Consider the following 20,989-nt stretch of genomic DNA (forward strand, 5'->3'; position numbering starts at 1 on the left):
GGAGGTTGAGGTTTGTTGGAAAGGTTGTGGAGGGTGAGTGAGTTGCCTTTCCGGAGGTGGGAAACCAGGAGATTGGATAGTTTTTTGAGGTGGAGGGTGGCATGTTGTTCTAATTTGCGGTTGGCCTGTAGGAGGATGCTATGTACAGCCGGTGTGGATGCGGGAGAGGAAAGATTGAGGACTTTGATTTGGGATAGGAGTTGACGGGTGTGTTCATTGGCCGAGTCGATGTATAGGTGGAGGGTTAGGCGGGTGAGGGCTATGGATTGTGCTGTTTGGAACTGGCATAAGGACTGATGGAAAGAAGGATTGCAGCCAGAGATGGGAACTTTAAGTGTGAGGCCTTTGGGAGTAATGCCAAATGTCAGACAAGCCTGAGTAAATAAAATATGGGAGCGTAATCTGGCTAGGGTGAAGGCATGTTTGCGGAGGGAATGTAAATAAAATTTAATGGGGTCGTTGTAGGGATGTTGTGAGGTCGACATGGTATTGGTAGGTGGAAAGGGTAATATGAGGTTAAAGTGAAAGTAAAGAGAGATTTATATAGGGAGAGATAAAGGTGTGAAAAAAGTCGAAAAAGTGTTGGTTTGAGATGAGCTATGTTGATCATGTGCTGAACTTAGGTTGATGAACAACAATGGGTGCAAAGGTTGGGTAGTTATGTTGTCTCCAGATCACGTTAAAGGGTGGGGAAATTCAAGAAAATTTCGAGAAATTCAAGAAAATTTCGACAAAAAAATTTTTCGAAAAAAGTTTCGAAAAAATGATTTGCGAAAAAATAAAATTCGAAAAAAATTTTTGAATAAAATCTCGAAGAATATGTGTGTGAATGTATTCAAAGGACTGGTTATGTACTGGCAGGTTATGATAATGAGGCTAACAATTGTTTGATGAAGAAATAATAACGTGTAAACCTGTGGGAAGCTGCTAGAAAATGATCGGTTTTGTGGGAAAAACGGGAATGGAAATAAAACGAAAGTTGTCGAAAAAAACTGAGATGGTTGTGTAATGGGTGAAAGGAACTGAAGCTGTGAAATAGTATTCACGAGTTTACACGAAATGTTTGTAAACTTGGAACAATGGATTTTATAGCAGCGGTTATGTTGAAAGCGTTGAAAATTTTAGGTTATGGTTTGGAAGTAAATTACGTATTATTGAGTATAATTAGGCAGGATAAAATGTATGGTAGATTACGGAAAAATGGAAGATGAATACAAAGTGGAACTTCTTGTACAAACGAAAAGAGAAAGTAAGACGATAGAGAAGATTTCGAAATGCAACAGAGACAATAACAAACGTAATTGTTGGGTTCAAATTAATGACGATGTAAATAAAACAGAAAGAAACTTCCACATGGGAAAAATATATTAAAAATAAAGATTCCAAGACTTACCAAGCGGGAAAGCGCCGGCAGACAGGCACATGAACAAAACACACAAACACACACACAGAATTACAAGCTTTCGCAACTGGCAGTTGCTTCGTCAGGAAGGAAGGAAGGAGAGGGAAAAATGAAAGGGTGTGGGTTTTAAGGGAGAGGGTAAGGAGTCATTCCAATCCCGGGAGCGGAAAGACTTCCCTTAGGGGAAAAAAAAAAAAAAAAAAAGGACAGGTATACACTCGCACACACACACACACATATCCATCCGCACATACACAGACACAAGCAGACATATTTAAAGGCAAAGAGTTAAGGGCAGAGATGTCAGTCGAGGCGGAAGTACAGAGGCAAAGAAGTTGTTGAAAGACAGGTGAGGTATGAGCGGCGGCAACTTGAAATTAGCGGAGGTTGAGGCCTGGCGGATATCGAGAAGAGAGGATATACTGAAGGGCGAGTTCCCATCTCCGGAGTTCGGATAGGTTGGTGTTGGTGGGAAGTATCCAGATAACTCGGACGGTGTAACACTGTGCCAAGATGTGCTGGCCGTGCATCAAGGCATGTTTAGCCACAGGGTGATCCTCATTACCAACAAACACTGTCTGCCTGTGTCCATTCATGCGAATGGACAGTTTGTTGCTGGTCATTCCCACATAGAAAGCATCACAGTGCAGGCAGGTCAGTTGGTAAATCACGTGGGTGCTTTCACATGTGGCTCTCCCTTTGATTGTGTACACCTTCCGGGTTACAGGACTGGAGTAGGTGGTGGTGGGAGGGTGCATAGGACAGGTTTTACACCGGGGGCGGTTGCAAGGGTAGGAGCCAGAGGGTAGGGGAGGTGGTTTGGGGATTTCATAGGGATGAACCAAGAGGTTACGAAGGTTAGGTGGACGGCGGAAAGACACTCTTGGTGGAGTGGGGAGGATTTCATGAAGGATGGATCTCATTTCGGGGCAGGATTTTAGGAAGTCGTATCCCTGCTGGAGAGCCACATTCAAGGTCTGATCCAGTCCTGGGAAGTATTCTGTTACAAGTGGGGCACTTTTGGGGTTCTTCTGTGAGAGGTTCTGGGTTTGAGGGGATGAGGAAGTGGCTCTGGTTATCTGCTTCTGTACCAGGTTGGGAGGGTAGTTGCGGGATGCGAAAGCTGTTTTCAGGTTGTTGGTGTAATGGTCGAGGGATTCAGGACTGGAGCAGATTCGTTTGCCACGAAGGCCTAGGCTGTAGGGAAGGGACCGTTTGATATGGAATGGGTGGCAGCTGTCATAATGGAGGTACTGTTGCTTGTTGGTGGGTTTGATGTGGACGGATGTGTGCAGCTGGCCATTGGACAGATGGAGGTCAACATCTAGGAAAGTGGCATGGGATTTGGAGTAGGACCAGGTGAATCTGATGGAACCAAAGGAGTTGAGGTTGGAGAGGAAATTCTGGAGTTGTTCTTCACTGTGAGTCCAGATCATGAAGATGTCGTCAATAAATCTGTACCAAACTTTGGGTTGGCAGGCTTGGGTAACCAAGAAGGCTTCCTCTAAGCGACCCATAAATAGGTTGGCATACGAGGGGGCCATCCTGGTACCCATGGCTGTTCCCTTTGATTGTTGGTATGTCTGGCCTTCAAAAGTGAAGAAGTTGTGGGTCAGGATGAAGCTGGCTAAGGTGACGAGGAAAGAGGTTTTAGGTAGGGTGGCAGGTGATCGGCGTGAAAGGAAGTGCTCCATTGCAGCGAGGCCCTGGACGTGCGGGATATTTGTGTATAGGGAAGTGGCATCAATGGTTACCAGGATGGTTTCTGGGGGTAACAGACTGGGTACGGATTCCAGGCGTTCGAGAAAGTGGTTGGTGTCTTTGATGAAGGATGGGAGACTGCATGTAATGGGTTGAAGGTGTTGATCTACGTAGGCAGAGATGCGTTCTGTGGAGGCTTGGTAACCAGCTACAATGGGGCGGCCAGGATGTTTGGGTTTGTGAATTTTAGGAAGTAGGTAGAAGGTGGGAGTGCGAGGTGACGGTGGGGTGAGGAGTTTGATGGAGTCAGGTGAAAGGTTTTGTAGGGGGCCTAAGGTTCTGAGGATTCCTTGAAGCTCCGCCTGGACATCAGGAATGGGATTACTTCGGCAAACTTTGTATGTAGAGTTGTCTGAAAGCTGACGCAGTCCCTCAGCCACATACTCCCGACGATCAAGTACCACAGTCGTGGAACCCTTGTCAGCCGGAAGAATGATGATGGATCGGTCAGCTTTCAGATCACGGATAGCCTGGGATTCGGCTGTGGTGATGTTGGGAGTAGGATTAAGGTTTTTCAAGAAAGATTGAGAGGCAAGGCTGGAAGTGAGAAATTCCTGGAAGGTTTGGAGAGGGTGATTTTGAGGAAGAGGAGGTGGGTCCCGCTGTGATGGAGGACGGAACTGTTGCAGGCAGGGTTCAATTTGGATAGTGTCTTGGGGAGTTGGATCATTAGGAGTGGGATCAGGATTGTTTTTCTTCGTGGCAAAGTGATATTTCCAGCAGAGACTACGAGTGTAGGACAGTAAATCCTTGACAAGGGCAGTTTGGTTGAACCTGGGAGTGGGGCTGAAGGTGAGGCCTTTGGATAGGACAGAGGTTTCGGATTGGGAGAGGGGTTTGGAGGAAAGGTTAACTACTGAATTGGGGTGTTGTGGTTCCAGATTGTGTTGACTAGAATTTTGAGGTGTTGGGGGGAGTGGAGCTGGAAGTGGGAGATTGAGTAGATGGGAGAGACTGGGTCTGTGTGCAATGAGAGGAGGTTGAGGTTTGTTGGAAAGGTTGTGGAGGGTGAGTGAGTTGCCTTTCCGGAGGTGGGAAACCAGGAGATTGGATAGTTTTTTGAGGTGGAGGGTGGCATGTTGTTCTAATTTGCGGTTGGCCTGTAGGAGGATGCTATGTACAGCCGGTGTGGATGCGGGAGAGGAAAGATTGAGGACTTTGATTTGGGATAGGAGTTGACGGGTGTGTTCATTCGCCGAGTCGATGTATAGGTGGAGGGTTAGGCGGATGGATATGTGTGTGTGTGTGTGCGAGTGTATACCTGTCCTTTTTTTTTTTTTCCCCTAAGGGAAGTCTTTCCGCTCCCGGGATTGGAATGACTCCTTACCCTCTCCCTTAAAACCCACACCCTTTCATTTTTCCCTCTCCTTCCTTCCTTCCTGACGAAGCAACTGCCAGTTGCGAAAGCTTGTAATTCTGTGTGTGTGTTTGTGTGTTTTGTTCATGTGCCTGTCTGCCGGCGCTTTCCCGCTTGGTAAGTCTTGGAATCTTTATTTTTAATATATTTTTCCCATGTGGAAGTTTCTTTCTGTTTTATTTACATCGTCATTAATTTGAACCCAACAATTACGTTTGTTATTGTCTCTGTTGCATTTCGAAATCTTCTCTATCGTCTTACTTTCTCTTTTCGTTTGTACAAGAAGTTCCACTTTGTATTCATCTTCCATTTTTCCGTAATCTACCATACATTTTATCCTGCCTAATTATACTCAATAATACGTAATTTACTTCCAAACCATAACCTAAAATTTTCAACGCTTTCAACATAACCGCTGCTATAAAATCCATTGTTCCAAGTTTACAAACATTTCGTGTAAACTCGTGAATACTATTTCACAGCTTCAGTTCCTTTCACCCATTACACAACCATCTCAGTTTTTTTCGACAACTTTCGTTTTATTTCCATTCCCGTTTTTCCCACAAAACCGATCATTTTCTAGCAGCTTCCCACAGGTTTACACGTTATTATTTCTTCATCAAACAATTGTTAGCCTCATTATCATAACCTGCCAGTACATAACCAGTCCTTTGAATACATTCACACACATATTCTTCGAGATTTTATTCAAAAATTTTTTTCGAATTTTATTTTTTCGCAAATCATTTTTTCGAAACTTTTTTCGAAAAATTTTTTTGTCGAAATTTTCTTGAATTTCTCGAAATTTTCTTGAATTTCCCCACCCTTTAACGTGATCTGGAGACAACATAACTACCCAACCTTTGCACCCATTGTTGTTCATCAACCTAAGTTCAGCACATGATCAACATAGCTCATCTCAAACCAACACTTTTTCGACTTTTTTCACACCTTTATCTCTCCCTATATAAATCTCTCTTTACTTTCACTTTAACCTCATATTACCCTTTCCACCTACCAATACCATGTCGACCTCACAACATCCCTACAACGACCCCATTAAATTTTATTTACATTCCCTCCGCAAACATGCCTTCACCCTAGCCAGATTACGCTCCCATATTTTATTTACTCAGGCTTGTCTGACATTTGGCATTACTCCCAAAGGCCTCACACTTAAAGTTCCCATCTCTGGCTGCAATCCTTCTTTCCATCAGTCCTTATGCCAGTTCCAAACAGCACAATCCATAGCCCTCACCCGCCTAACCCTCCACCTATACATCGACTCGGCCAATGAACACACCCGTCAACTCCTATCCCAAATCAAAGTCCTCAATCTTTCCTCTCCCGCATCCACACCGGCTGTACATAGCATCCTCCTACAGGCCAACCGCAAATTAGAACAACATGCCACCCTCCACCTCAAAAAACTATCCAATCTCCTGGTTTCCCACCTCCGGAAAGGCAACTCACTCACCCTCCACAACCTTTCCAACAAACCTCAACCTCCTCTCATTGCACACAGACCCAGTCTCTCCCATCTACTCAATCTCCCACTTCCAGCTCCACTCCCCCCAACACCTCAAAATTCTAGTCAACACAATCTGGAACCACAACACCCCAATTCAGTAGTTAACCTTTCCTCCAAACCCCTCTCCCAATCCGAAACCTCTGTCCTATCCAAAGGCCTCACCTTCAGCCCCACTCCCAGGTTCAACCAAACTGCCCTTGTCAAGGATTTACTGTCCTACACTCGTAGTCTCTGCTGGAAATATCACTTTGCCACGAAGAAAAACAATCCTGATCCCACTCCTAATGATCCAACTCCCCAAGACACTATCCAAATTGAACCCTGCCTGCAACAGTTCCGTCCTCCATCACAGCGGGACCCACCTCCTCTTCCTCAAAATCACCCTCTCCAAACCTTCCAGGAATTTCTCACTTCCAGCCTTGCCTCTCAATCTTTCTTGAAAAACCTTAATCCTACTCCCAACATCACCACAGCCGAATCCCAGGCTATCCGTGATCTGAAAGCTGACCGATCCATCATCATTCTTCCGGCTGACAAGGGTTCCACGACTGTGGTACTTGATCGTCGGGAGTATGTGGCTGAGGGACTGCGTCAGCTTTCAGACAACTCTACATACAAAGTTTGCCGAAGTAATCCCATTCCTGATGTCCAGGCGGAGCTTCAAGGAATCCTCAGAACCTTAGGCCCCCTACAAAACCTTTCACCTGACTCCATCAAACTCCTCACCCCACCGTCACCTCGCACTCCCACCTTCTACCTACTTCCTAAAATTCACAAACCCAAACATCCTGGCCGCCCCATTGTAGCTGGTTACCAAGCCCCCACAGAACGCATCTCTGCCTACGTAGATCAACACCTTCAACCCATTACATGCAGTCTCCCATCCTTCATCAAAGACACCAACCACTTTCTCGAACGCCTGGAATCCGTACCCAGTCTGTTACCCCCAGAAACCATCCTGGTAACCATTGATGCCACTTCCCTATACACAAATATCCCGCACGTCCAGGGCCTCGCTGCAATGGAGCACTTCCTTTCACGCCGATCACCTGCCACCCTACCTAAAACCTCTTTCCTCGTCACCTTAGCCAGCTTCATCCTGACCCACAACTTCTTCACTTTTGAAGGCCAGACATACCAACAATCAAAGGGAACAGCCATGGGTACCAGGATGGCCCCCTCGTATGCCAACCTATTTATGGGTCGCTTAGAGGAAGCCTTCTTGGTTACCCAAGCCTGCCAACCCAAAGTTTGGTACAGATTTATTGACGACATCTTCATGATCTGGACTCACAGTGAAGAACAACTCCAGAATTTCCTCTCCAACCTCAACTCCTTTGGTTCCATCAGATTCACCTGGTCCTACTCCAAATCCCATGCCACTTTCCTAGATGTTGACCTCCATCTGTCCAATGGCCAGCTGCACACATCCGTCCACATCAAACCCACCAACAAGCAACAGTACCTCCATTATGACAGCTGCCACCCATTCCATATCAAACGGTCCCTTCCCTACAGCCTAGGCCTTCGTGGCAAACGAATCTGCTCCAGTCCTGAATCCCTCGACCATTACACCAACAACCTGAAAACAGCTTTCGCATCCCGCAACTACCCTCCCAACCTGGTACAGAAGCAGATAACCAGAGCCACTTCCTCATCCCCTCAAACCCAGAACCTCTCACAGAAGAACCCCAAAAGTGCCCCACTTGTAACAGAATACTTCCCAGGACTGGATCAGACCTTGAATGTGGCTCTCCAGCAGGGATACGACTTCCTAAAATCCTGCCCCGAAATGAGATCCATCCTTCATGAAATCCTCCCCACTCCACCAAGAGTGTCTTTCCGCCGTCCACCTAACCTTCGTAACCTCTTGGTTCATCCCTATGAAATCCCCAAACCACCTCCCCTACCCTCTGGCTCCTACCCTTGCAACCGCCCCCGGTGTAAAACCTGTCCTATGCACCCTCCCACCACCACCTACTCCAGTCCTGTAACCCGGAAGGTGTACACAATCAAAGGGAGAGCCACATGTGAAAGCACCCACGTGATTTACCAACTGACCTGCCTGCACTGTGATGCTTTCTATGTGGGAATGACCAGCAACAAACTGTCCATTCGCATGAATGGACACAGGCAGACAGTGTTTGTTGGTAATGAGGATCACCCTGTGGCTAAACATGCCTTGATGCACGGCCAGCACATCTTGGCACAGTGTTACACCGTCCGAGTTATCTGGATACTTCCCACCAACACCAACCTATCCGAACTCCGGAGATGGGAACTCGCCCTTCAGTATATCCTCTCTTCTCGATATCCGCCAGGCCTCAACCTCCGCTAATTTCAAGTTGCCGCCGCTCATACCTCACCTGTCTTTCAACAACTTCTTTGCCTCTGTACTTCCGCCTCGACTGACATCTCTGCCCTTAACTCTTTGCCTTTAAATATGTCTGCTTGTGTCTGTGTATGTGCGGATGGATATGTGTGTGTGTGTGTGCGAGTGTATACCTGTCTTTTTTTTTTTTTTTTTTTTTCCCCTAAGGGAAGTCTTTCCGCTCCCGGGATTGGAATGACTCCTTACCCTCTCCCTTAAAACCCACACCCTTTCATTTTTCCCTCTCCTTCCTTCCTTCCTGACGAAGCAACTGCCAGTTGCGAAAGCTTGTAATTCTGTGTGTGTGTTTGTGTGTTTTGTTCATGTGCCTGTCTGCCGGCGCTTTCCCGCTTGGTAAGTCTTGGAATCTTTATTTTTAATATATTTTTCCCATGTGGAAGTTTCTTTCTGTTTTATTTACATCGTCATTAATTTGAACCCAACAATTACGTTTGTTATTGTCTCTGTTGCATTTCGAAATCTTCTCTATCGTCTTACTTTCTCTTTTCGTTTGTACAAGAAGTTCCACTTTGTATTCATCTTCCATTTTTCCGTAATCTACCATACATTTTATCCTGCCTAATTATACTCAATAATACGTAATTTACTTCCAAACCATAACCTAAAATTTTCAACGCTTTCAACATAACCGCTGCTATAAAATCCATTGTTCCAAGTTTACAAACATTTCGTGTAAACTCGTGAATACTATTTCACAGCTTCAGTTCCTTTCACCCATTACACAACCATCTCAGTTTTTTTCGACAACTTTCGTTTTATTTCCATTCCCGTTTTTCCCACAAAACCGATCATTTTCTAGCAGCTTCCCACAGGTTTACACGTTATTATTTCTTCATCAAACAATTGTTAGCCTCATTATCATAACCTGCCAGTACATAACCAGTCCTTTGAATACATTCACACACATATTCTTCGAGATTTTATTCAAAAATTTTTTTCGAATTTTATTTTTTCGCAAATCATTTTTTCGAAACTTTTTTCGAAAAATTTTTTTGTCGAAATTTTCTTGAATTTCTCGAAATTTTCTTGAATTTCCCCACCCTTTAACGTGATCTGGAGACAACATAACTACCCAACCTTTGCACCCATTGTTGTTCATCAACCTAAGTTCAGCACATGATCAACATAGCTCATCTCAAACCAACACTTTTTCGACTTTTTTCACACCTTTATCTCTCCCTATATAAATCTCTCTTTACTTTCACTTTAACCTCATATTACCCTTTCCACCTACCAATACCATGTCGACCTCACAACATCCCTACAACGACCCCATTAAATTTTATTTACATTCCCTCCGCAAACATGCCTTCACCCTAGCCAGATTACGCTCCCATATTTTATTTACTCAGGCTTGTCTGACATTTGGCATTACTCCCAAAGGCCTCACACTTAAAGTTCCCATCTCTGGCTGCAATCCTTCTTTCCATCAGTCCTTATGCCAGTTCCAAACAGCACAATCCATAGCCCTCACCCGCCTAACCCTCCACCTATACATCGACTCGGCCAATGAACACACCCGTCAACTCCTATCCCAAATCAAAGTCCTCAATCTTTCCTCTCCCGCATCCACACCGGCTGTACATAGCATCCTCCTACAGGCCAACCGCAAATTAGAACAACATGCCACCCTCCACCTCAAAAAACTATCCAATCTCCTGGTTTCCCACCTCCGGAAAGGCAACTCACTCACCCTCCACAACCTTTCCAACAAACCTCAACCTCCTCTCATTGCACACAGACCCAGTCTCTCCCATCTACTCAATCTCCCACTTCCAGCTCCACTCCCCCCAACACCTCAAAATTCTAGTCAACACAATCTGGAACCACAACACCCCAATTCAGTAGTTAACCTTTCCTCCAAACCCCTCTCCCAATCCGAAACTTCTGTCCTATCCAAAGGCCTCACCTTCAGCCCCACTCCCAGGTTCAACCAAACTGCCCTTGTCAAGGATTTACTGTCCTACACTCGTAGTCTCTGCTGGAAATATCACTTTGCCACGAAGAAAAACAATCCTGATCCCACTCCTAATGATCCAACTCCCCAAGACACTATCCAAATTGAACCCTGCCTGCAACAGTTCCGTCCTCCATCACAGCGGGACCCACCTCCTCTTCCTCAAAATCACCCTCTCCAAACCTTCCAGGAATTTCTCACTTCCAGCCTTGCCTCTCAATCTTTCTTGAAAAACCTTAATCCTACTCCCAACATCACCACAGCCGAATCCCAGGCTATCCGTGATCTGAAAGCTGACCGATCCATCATCATTCTTCCGGCTGACAAGGGTTCCACGACTGTGGTACTTGATCGTCGGGAGTATGTGGCTGAGGGACTGCGTCAGCTTTCAGACAACTCTACATACAAAGTTTGCCGAAGTAATCCCATTCCTGATGTCCAGGCGGAGCTTCAAGGAATCCTCAGAACCTTAGGCCCCCTACAAAACCTTTCACCTGACTCCATCAAACTCCTCACCCCACCGTCACCTCGCACTCCCACCTTCTACCTACTTCCTAAAATTCACAAACCCAAACATCCTGGCCGCCCCATTGTAGCTGGTTACCAAGCCCCCACAGAACGCATCTCTGCCTACGTAGATCAACACCTTCAACCCATTACATGCAGTCTCCCATCCTTCATCAAAGACACCAACCACTTTCTCGAACGCCTGGAATCCGTACCCAGTCTGTTACCCCCAGAAACCATCCTGGTAACCATTGATGCCACTTCCCTATACACAAATATCCCGCACGTCCAGGGCCTCGCTGCAATGGAGCACTTCCTTTCACGCCGATCACCTGCCACCCTACCTAAAACCTCTTTCCTCGTCACCTTAGCCAGCTTCATCCTGACCCACAACTTCTTCACTTTTGAAGGCCAGACATACCAACAATCAAAGGGAACAGCCATGGGTACCAGGATGGCCCCCTCGTATGCCAACCTATTTATGGGTCGCTTAGAGGAAGCCTTCTTGGTTACCCAAGCCTGCCAACCCAAAGTTTGGTACAGATTTATTGACGACATCTTCATGATCTGGACTCACAGTGAAGAACAACTCCAGAATTTCCTCTCCAACCTCAACTCCTTTGGTTCCATCAGATTCACCTGGTCCTACTCCAAATCCCATGCCACTTTCCTAGATGTTGACCTCCATCTGTCCAATGGCCAGCTGCACACATCCGTCCACATCAAACCCACCAACAAGCAACAGTACCTCCATTATGACAGCTGCCACCCATTCCATATCAAACGGTCCCTTCCCTACAGCCTAGGCCTTCGTGGCAAACGAATCTGCTCCAGTCCTGAATCCCTCGACCATTACACCAACAACCTGAAAACAGCTTTCGCATCCCGCAACTACCCTCCCAACCTGGTACAGAAGCAGATAACCAGAGCCACTTCCTCATCCCCTCAAACCCAGAACCTCTCACAGAAGAACCCCAAAAGTGCCCCACTTGTAACAGAATACTTCCCAGGACTGGATCAGACCTTGAATGTGGCTCTCCAGCAGGGATACGACTTCCTAAAATCCTGCCCCGAAATGAGATCCATCCTTCATGAAATCCTCCCCACTCCACCAAGAGTGTCTTTCCGCCGTCCACCTAACCTTCGTAACCTCTTGGTTCATCCCTATGAAATCCCCAAACCACCTCCCCTACCCTCTGGCTCCTACCCTTGCAACCGCCCCCGGTGTAAAACCTGTCCTATGCACCCTCCCACCACCACCTACTCCAGTCCTGTAACCCGGAAGGTGTACACAATCAAAGGGAGAGCCACATGTGAAAGCACCCACGTGATTTACCAACTGACCTGCCTGCACTGTGATGCTTTCTATGTGGGAATGACCAGCAACAAACTGTCCATTCGCATGAATGGACACAGGCAGACAGTGTTTGTTGGTAATGAGGATCACCCTGTGGCTAAACATGCCTTGATGCACGGCCAGCACATCTTGGCACAGTGTTACACCGTCCGAGTTATCTGGATACTTCCCACCAACACCAACCTATCCGAACTCCGGAGATGGGAACTCGCCCATCAGTATATCCTCTCTTCTCGATATCCGCCAGGCCTCAACCTCCGCTAATTTCAAGTTGCCGCCGCTCATACCTCACCTGTCTTTCAACAACTTCTTTGCCTCTGTACTTCCGCCTCGACTGACATCTCTGCCCTTAACTCTTTGCCTTTAAATATGTCTGCTTGTGTCTGTGTATGTGCGGATGGATATGTGTGTGTGTGTGTGCGAGTGTATACCTGTCCTTTTTTTTTTTTTTTTTTTTCCCCTAAGGGAAGTCTTTCCGCTCCCGGGATTGGAATGACTCCTTACCCTCTCCCTTAAAACCCACACCCTTTCATTTTTCCCTCTCCTTCCTTCCTTCCTGACGAAGCAACTGCCAGTTGCGAAAGCTTGTAATTCTGTGTGTGTGTTTGTGTGTTTTGTTCATGTGCCTGTCTGCCGGCGCTTTCCCGCTTGGTAAGTCTTGGAATCTTTATTTTTAATATATTTTTCCCATGTGGAAGTTTCTTTCTGATTTATATATATATATATATATATATATATATATATATATATATATATATATATATATATATATATATATATATATAACAGACTAATGTGACAACCACAAGAAACAGGGTTTTCGGATGGGGACAAGTTAACCATAAGAGTAAAAAAAGAACCAAGCTTCCAAAACACACGAAATGATGAACAAAAGGGAAAAAATTTCAACATTCCACTACATCAACAAAATTGTACGAATCTGACACTTCTCTTGACCTATATAGGTCAACCATAGCTGATGGTAGGAAAACAACTACAACTAAAACTATGAAAATTTTCCTTGACGTGTGCAGGTCAACCACTGCTGACGATACCAAAACATCAACACCTACACAGCTAAAACTATGAAAATTGGAATCTCACATTTCCTTCCACCCATATAGGTCAACCACAACTACCAATACCAAGAAACGGACAACTACAACTATGAAAAAGAAAACCAAATCCACAACACCTCAAAATGCAAAAATCCAACATCCCTACATAAATTGAAACACATTCAATACACCATAAATACATAAAAAATCACAACTCTAGAAGAATAGACCCAAAACAAACAATTACTTATCACCAATGAATTCCAGCACTGCAAACTAGGTCGACAAAAAAGCATACACCCGACAACACTGCCCTAGTCTAGGATGACAGAACTCTGGTCAACCTCATGTTCTCGCGACAAATACTACACTTCACAATATCAGTGATCAATCCAAATAACTGGAGGAATTTAATAATGGACAACATGTCCTCCACCATCTCCGACCGAAACACAGCACTTTTATATTTCATCGTTATATCCATACCTAACAATAGAAGCCACACAATAAATAAAACGTCTTACTGCACCATAAACAATAAAAAATTAATTGACAATACACTGAAAAAACTTCCAAACCTAACATCCCAAACTACAAACACTGTCAATGACTTCACACATCCAACACCAAGGCTCAAATAAACCCAATACAACATGTTACCATCAGCACAAAAAACAAACACACACCACCACCACCAAACAACACAATAAGACGACATCTACAAACACAACCAATTCATAAATTCCATGCTGCAATGACATCCCACACCACAACACCTTTACGTCACGGGTCAGTGGGTGGAATCTGACGACGGGTGGAATCTGACACTTCCATTGATCCAATCACCACATTTCCTATTCATTTTAACTTATGCTCTGGGACTGGCAACACATACATCTGTATAAAAGCAGCTTTCATTTCTTGAATGTTCAATATACAGGGTGATTCAAAAGGAATACCACAACTTTAGGAATTTAAAACTCTGCAACGACAAAAGGAAGAGCTAAGCACTACCTGTCGGCGAATTAAGGGAGCTATAAAGTTTCATTTAGCTGTACATTTGTTCGCTTGAGGCGCTGTTGACTAGGTGTCATCGTCAGTTGATGCTAAGATGGCGACCGCTCAACAGAAAGCTTTTTGTGTTATTGAGTACAGCAGAAGTGAATCGACGACAGTTGTTCAGCGTGCATTTCAAACGAAGTATGGTGTTAAACCTCCTGATAGGTGGTGTATTAAACGTTGGTATAAACAGTTTACAGAGAATGGGTGTTTTGCAAAGGGAAACGTTCTGGACGGCCGAGAACGAGTGATGAAAATGTAGCACGCATCCAGCAAGCATTTGTTCGCAGCCCAGGAAAATCGACTCGCAGAGATAGCAGAGAGCTGCAAATTCCACAATCAACTGTATGGAGAGTCCTACGAAAAAGGTTAGTTATGAAACCTTATCGTCTGAAATTGGTTCAAGCACTGTCTGCAGCTGATAAGATTAAAAGAATCGATTTCTGTGATTTTATCCTGGCTCAAATGGAAACAGATGAATCTTTCGTTACAAAGATTGTGTTTAGTGATGAAGCAACTTTCCACACTAACGGGAAAGTCAACCGTCACAATGTCTGTATATGGGGCACTGAGAATCCGCGGAAAACAACTCGGTATGAACGTCACTCGCCTAAGGTGAACGTTTTCTGTGCCATTTCGGCCAATAAAGTTTTAGGTCCCTTTTTCTTCGAAGGTGCTACTGTAACTGGACTACAGTATCTGGAGATGTTAGAGAATTGGCTGTTCATATTTCAGCAGGATGGAGTGACACCACATTGGCACTTATCTGTCCGTAACTACCTGAACGTCAACTACCCGAGGCGATGGATCGGCTGCCAGGCAGCCCGTGACAGAGCACTTCATCACTGGTCTCCAAGAAGCCCTCATCTTACCCCCTGTGATTTTTTCTTATGGGGGTATGTTAAGGATATGGTGTTTCGGCCACCTCTCCCAGCCACCATTGATGATTTGAAACGTGAAACGTGATATGCTACAGAGAGTGTGGAACGAGTTGGAGTATCGGGTTGATATTGCTCGAGTGTCTGGAGGGGGCCATATTGAACATCTCTGAACTTCTTTTTGAGTAAAAAAAAACTTTTTAAATACTCTTTGTAATGATGTATAACAGAAGGGTATATTATGTTTCTTTCATTAAATACACATTTTTAAAGTTGTGGTATTCTTTTTGAATCACCCTGTATAATATACTACAAATTATCATCATTCATAGATTAAGTCTTTTGTCTGTTCCTGAGGACTTTATAAATTGGCATTTCATACTTAACCCATCAAGTCTTCTTACCATGCAGACCATCTATTTGAAATTTCAATTGAACCGATGTTCTATGTTAGCTGCCTGTCTTTATTGAACTGTATAATGAGCTTTCCGTTTCTTCAGCTTTTTGCTCACGGGCTATGGCATTCCTTCCTTGCAGACCTATTCCACTGACCAGCTCTTTTGCTTCTGAATGCTAAACAGTTGCAGATTCTAATTTCTATTAATATAAAAATGGAAAGGCTTGAAGTCAATCTTAGGAAACATAAGTTTGGGTTTTAGGGAAATGTGGGAACACTGGGGGTAATACTGACCCAATGTCTTATCTTATAAGATAGGTTTAAGAGAGACAAACCTAATTTTATAGCATTTGTAGACTAAGAGAAAGGCTTTTGGTGATGTTGGCAGGAATATACTCATGTTGGGCTCGTGAACATGGCAGGCATAAAACCCAGGGAACACGTGGCTATTTGGAGCTTACTCAGAAATGAGGCTGCATTTATAAAAGTAGAAGGACGTGAATGGGAAGCAATTGATAAAGGAGTGATGCATGGTTATGGCCTATCTCCACTGTTATTCAACCTGTGTCTTGATCAAGCAGTAAAGGAAACCAAAGAAATAATTTGGAAAAGGAATTCAGTTTCAGTGAAAAAATATAAAAATCTTTGAGGTCTGCCAGCGACAGAGTAATTCCGTCAAACAGAAAAAGAATTGGAACATCAATTGAATTGAATGGACAGTTGGGATTATGGACGTGTCCAATTCCACCCATCTGCTTTGACCCACGATGTCATCAATATGGCGGAAACGGCTATTCTAAGTGTCTCCAATATAGCGCCTATTATGTCACTACATAAACATGGCAACAAACACGAAAATACGTATAAATAAGACAGTAAGATGAACAAAAAAATAATAAATACAAAATCTAGAGAGATTGGACACTTCCCTTCACCTATGTAGGTCAACCGCAGTTGACAATATCAGAACACCAACACCTACAGCAAACTACGGAAACTGGAATCTGTCATTTCCCTTATTGATATGAAAAAACCAACACCTACAACTACGAAAAACAAAACCGAAACCGCAACGCCTCAAAAATCCAAAAGTCAAACATCCCTACGTAAATTAAAACACATTCAATACACAATAAATACACAGAACATTACAACTCGAGAGAAATAGAAAAAAAATATTACTTATCACCAACAAACACAACAAGACGACATCTACTAACACAACCAACTTAAACTCCGCGCCATAATGACGTCATATACAATACCTTCACGTCATAGGTCAAAGCAGATGGGTGGAATCTGACGGTTCTGTTGACCCGGATAGTGCCATGAAGAGAGATTATATGAATTTCAACGAAAATAAAACAGTGATAATATAAGTTGTCAAACCAATTCAGGCAATGCTGAGAGAATTAGATTAGGAAATGAGTCACTAAAATTAGCAGATAACTTAAATCACTAGCCAAAGTGGAGAGGGTATAAAATACACAGATGCAACAGCAAGGAAGTATTAATAAAACACTGAACATAAATTTGTGTGTTAGTAAATCTTTTTCTAAACGTATGGTACGGAAGTCAAATGTGGAAGAAACAGTTCAGACAGGAAGGGAAGAAAAGCTTTTGGAATACAGTGCTATACAACAAAAATGGTTCAAATGGCTCTAAGCACTATGGGACGTAACATCTGAGGTCATCAGTCCCCTAGATTTAGAATTACTTAAACCTAACAAACCTAAGGACATCACACACATCCATGCCCGAGGCAGGATTCGAACCTGCAACCGTAGCAGCAGCGTGGTTCAGGACTGAAGTGCCTAGAACTGCTTGGCCTGAGCTGCTACAGAACAATGCTAAAGATTAGATGGATAGATCAGATTACCAACAAAGAAAAGGCTTATTGAATGATTTTTGGAGAAAACAAATGTATGACAAAATTTGACCGAAAGAAGAGGTTGGTTGACAGGACACATTCAGAGGCTTCAAAAAATTGACAATTTGGTATTGTATGGATGTAAAATTTGTACAGGAAGAACAATGTTTGACCAAATGGAAGCTGCAGTGATTGTGAAGAGAAAGAGGTTTGCACAGGATATACTAATACAGAAAGGTGCATCAATCCAGTTTTTAGACCAAAGACCACAAAAATAATGAGCTGTAAGAAGTATGACTAACTGTTTACTGCAATGTGGCTAATTCATTACTATTATCAACCGATTTTAAGTGAAATTCACAGCTGCAGGCCAGATCCCACCAATTAAATTATACTTCTGTATCTTAAAGGCACATAAGATGCAATACTATGGGAAATACACAACAGGCTTAAAAAGGGAAAACGGAGATCTTGTCAAAATGACTAGCAAATAATTTCCTTACGATGTTAAATTTACTAGTAAATACAGGCCCAGGTCCCTAACAATAAAATGTTGGAAAGCCCACAAATGTAACTTACCTCATTCATATTTCTATAAATTTATATTTTTAACACTGCAATATCTAAATACAAGACAGGCACAATTTTTAAAAATTTCTTTGCAGATATTCTGAAAATTTTCAAACGACTCTCCAACTAAACTTGAACACTGTATTTTTATTTATTTTTTTACGTTTTATCATGCCAGAATCTGTAAGAATGGATATTCTTACTTTTTCAGGGGTTTTACTGCCCTTGTTCTACCTACATTTATTAATGGAATCATTCTACTTATTTACACTTCTGTGTACACAGAACATTAGCATATGGATTTTGATAGCAGCTACACGTTTACAGCTTTATTTTTTTCAAAATGACATACAGTGCATGCCTTGACAAGCACCATACACACTTTAAAAAAAAAAAAAAGTAAAGAAAAAACCATAAGTAGACAATTCAGCCTGTGCTCCTATTCCCCCTATACTCAATAAGTATTGCTACTTCTGAACTAACTTACAATCTTACTGAACGTAAGTGTCTATGAGAGTATAGTATTAATTTTGTGGACATATTGTCTAGCAAGATTGGCAATGTTTTACGCAGCAAATGGTAGAGTCTGTTTTCTCTGAAAGTTAACTACATTTATTCTTCCATTCAATGGGATTTCTACTTATTCTGAAGCCTCTGACAGGGCTGAAACACCACTTTGAAATAAAATACCAGCTCCTGTGACAGAGGGTGAAAAAGGCTTTTAATCACACATTTACCTACTTACAGTCTTAAACGAATGAGTGCAGTGTATGTGCAGACAATCGCAGGCTTTCTGTTGGAACTTTGTAACATACTGATATCGTTAAAGGGCACAAGATAGAGGGAGAATAGCTCACAATTCGAATTATGATTATTCTACAGGTGTTACGTGTAATGCATTTAAATCTCTGTGATAAATTGACTTGTTGCCAATGTTTACATGTCTACCTTAGCAACTCGGTATTGTCAAGTCGAAATAATGGGTACTGTTCGATATCAAATTGAAGAATGTTATAATTCAAATCCCAAAGAAAGCAGGCATTGACAGGTATGAATATTAACAAACTATCAGTTTAATAAATAAGTTATGGCTGCAAAATACTAACACAAATTCTTTAAAGACAAATGGAAAAACTGGTTGAAGCTGACCTTGAGGAAGATCAGTTTGGATTCCGTAGAACTGTTGGAGCACACAAGGCAATACTGACCCAACAAAGTATCTTAGAAGAAAGATTAAGGAAAGCCAATCCTACGTTTCTAGCAGATGTAGACTTAAGAGACAGCATTTGACAATGTTGACTGGAATATTACTGTTCGAATTCTGAAGGTGGCAGGGATAAAATACAAGAGGGAAAAGCTATTAACAATTTGTACAGATACCAGATGGAAGCTATAAGAGTCGAGAGGGTAGAATGGGAAGCAGTGGTTGACAAGGTAGTGAGAGTGTTGTAGCACATCCCCAGTGTTATCCAATCTGTATATTGAGCAAGCTGCAAAGGAAACAAAAGAAAAACTTGGAGCAGGCATTAAAATCCACAGAAAAGAAATAAAAACCCTGAGGTTCGCCGATGACATTGTAATTCTATCAGAGACAGCAAAGGACTTGGAAGAGCAGTTGAATGGAATGGAAAGTGTCTCGAAAGGAGGAAATAAGAACATAAAAAGCAAAACGAGGATATTGGAATGTAGTCTAAATCAGGTGATGCTGAGGGAAGTAGATTAGGAAATACGACACTTAAAGAAGTAGATGAGTTTTGCTTTTGGGGAGTAAAATGACTGATGATGGTCGAAGTAGAGAGGATATAAAATGTAGGCTGGCTATGGCAAGGAAAGTGTTTCGGAAGAAGAGAAATCTGTTAACATCGAGTATAGATTTAAATGTCAGGAAGTCTTTTCTGAAAGTATTTGTATGGTGTGTAGCGACGTATGGAAGCAGAGTTTAAACAAGACGAGAACAGAAGCTTTCGAAATGTGATGCTACAGAAGAATACTGAAGATCAGATGGGTAGGTCGGACAACTAATGAGGAGGTACTGAATAGAATTGGGGAGAAAATGGAATTTGTGGTACAACTAGAGTAGAAGAAGGGATCGGTTGGTAGGACACGTTCTGAGACATAAAGGGATTCCCAATTTAGTATTGGAGAGAAGCGTGGGGGGCGGGGTAAAAATCTTAGAGGAAGACCAAGGGCGGAATACACTAAGCAGATTCAGAAGGATGTACGTTGCAGCAGTTACTCTGAGATGAAGCAGCTTGAACAGGATAGAGATCTGCATCAAACCAGTCTCTGGACTGCAGGCCAAAACATCATCGTCAAATTTCACGACATTGTTCTATGAATTGTTTACTATACAGTCGATGAAACTGACCTGCATATCAATAACTCTTTTATCTTTTTCAACAAAACGATGAGTAAACATAGCTTCAAAATATGGACTTCGCATAGCTAATTCTTTTCGCCTGCACTGAAATTCTTGGCCATTTATTCTTAAAACGACGTCCCCGCCATAGTTATCCTGTATCTCCGACATAGTTGTTCGTAATATGGTGTAGCATTTACTAAACTCTCTTACCGCCGACCACAAAACAACATACTACTACACTTTCAAACTCTTGTCACATGTCATAATACAGATATCAAGAGGGTGTGTTCCTTTGATTAGAAAACTTTTAATGTATGTTAATCAAACTGTTGCTTTTATGATATCGATATGCAGGTAAATTCAATGAGGAAATTCCGTCTGCATTTAAACATTCTGAGCTCTTTATATATTTCTCTACGTGTCGGTCCAATATTAGCAGGCTATTCGCTTTCTAACTATTTCAAAAGGCTGAAAAATAACACACTTGGAACTTGAAGCCGAATTTCAAAGGCCATGAATACTGGCACATGT

At 42.9% G+C, this 20,989-nt stretch overlaps 1 protein-coding gene across 1 annotated transcript in view; it reads right to left on the minus strand.

Moving 5' to 3' along the window:
* Positions 1-20,760, minus strand: part of LOC126354173 (kelch-like protein 38) — a 138,463-nt gene extending 117,703 nt beyond the window's left edge. Inside the window, exon 1 of the mRNA XM_050003611.1 lies at positions 20,465-20,760. Coding sequence (XP_049859568.1) covers positions 20,465-20,626 — 162 coding nt within the window. The 5' untranslated portion in view covers positions 20,627-20,760. The remainder of the gene's footprint in view (positions 1-20,464) is intronic.
* Positions 20,761-20,989: the final 229 nt, after the last annotated feature.

The sequence above is a fragment of the Schistocerca gregaria genome, chromosome 1 (genome assembly GCF_023897955.1).
Source record: "Schistocerca gregaria isolate iqSchGreg1 chromosome 1, iqSchGreg1.2, whole genome shotgun sequence".
Taxonomy (NCBI): Eukaryota; Metazoa; Arthropoda; class Insecta; order Orthoptera; family Acrididae; genus Schistocerca; species Schistocerca gregaria.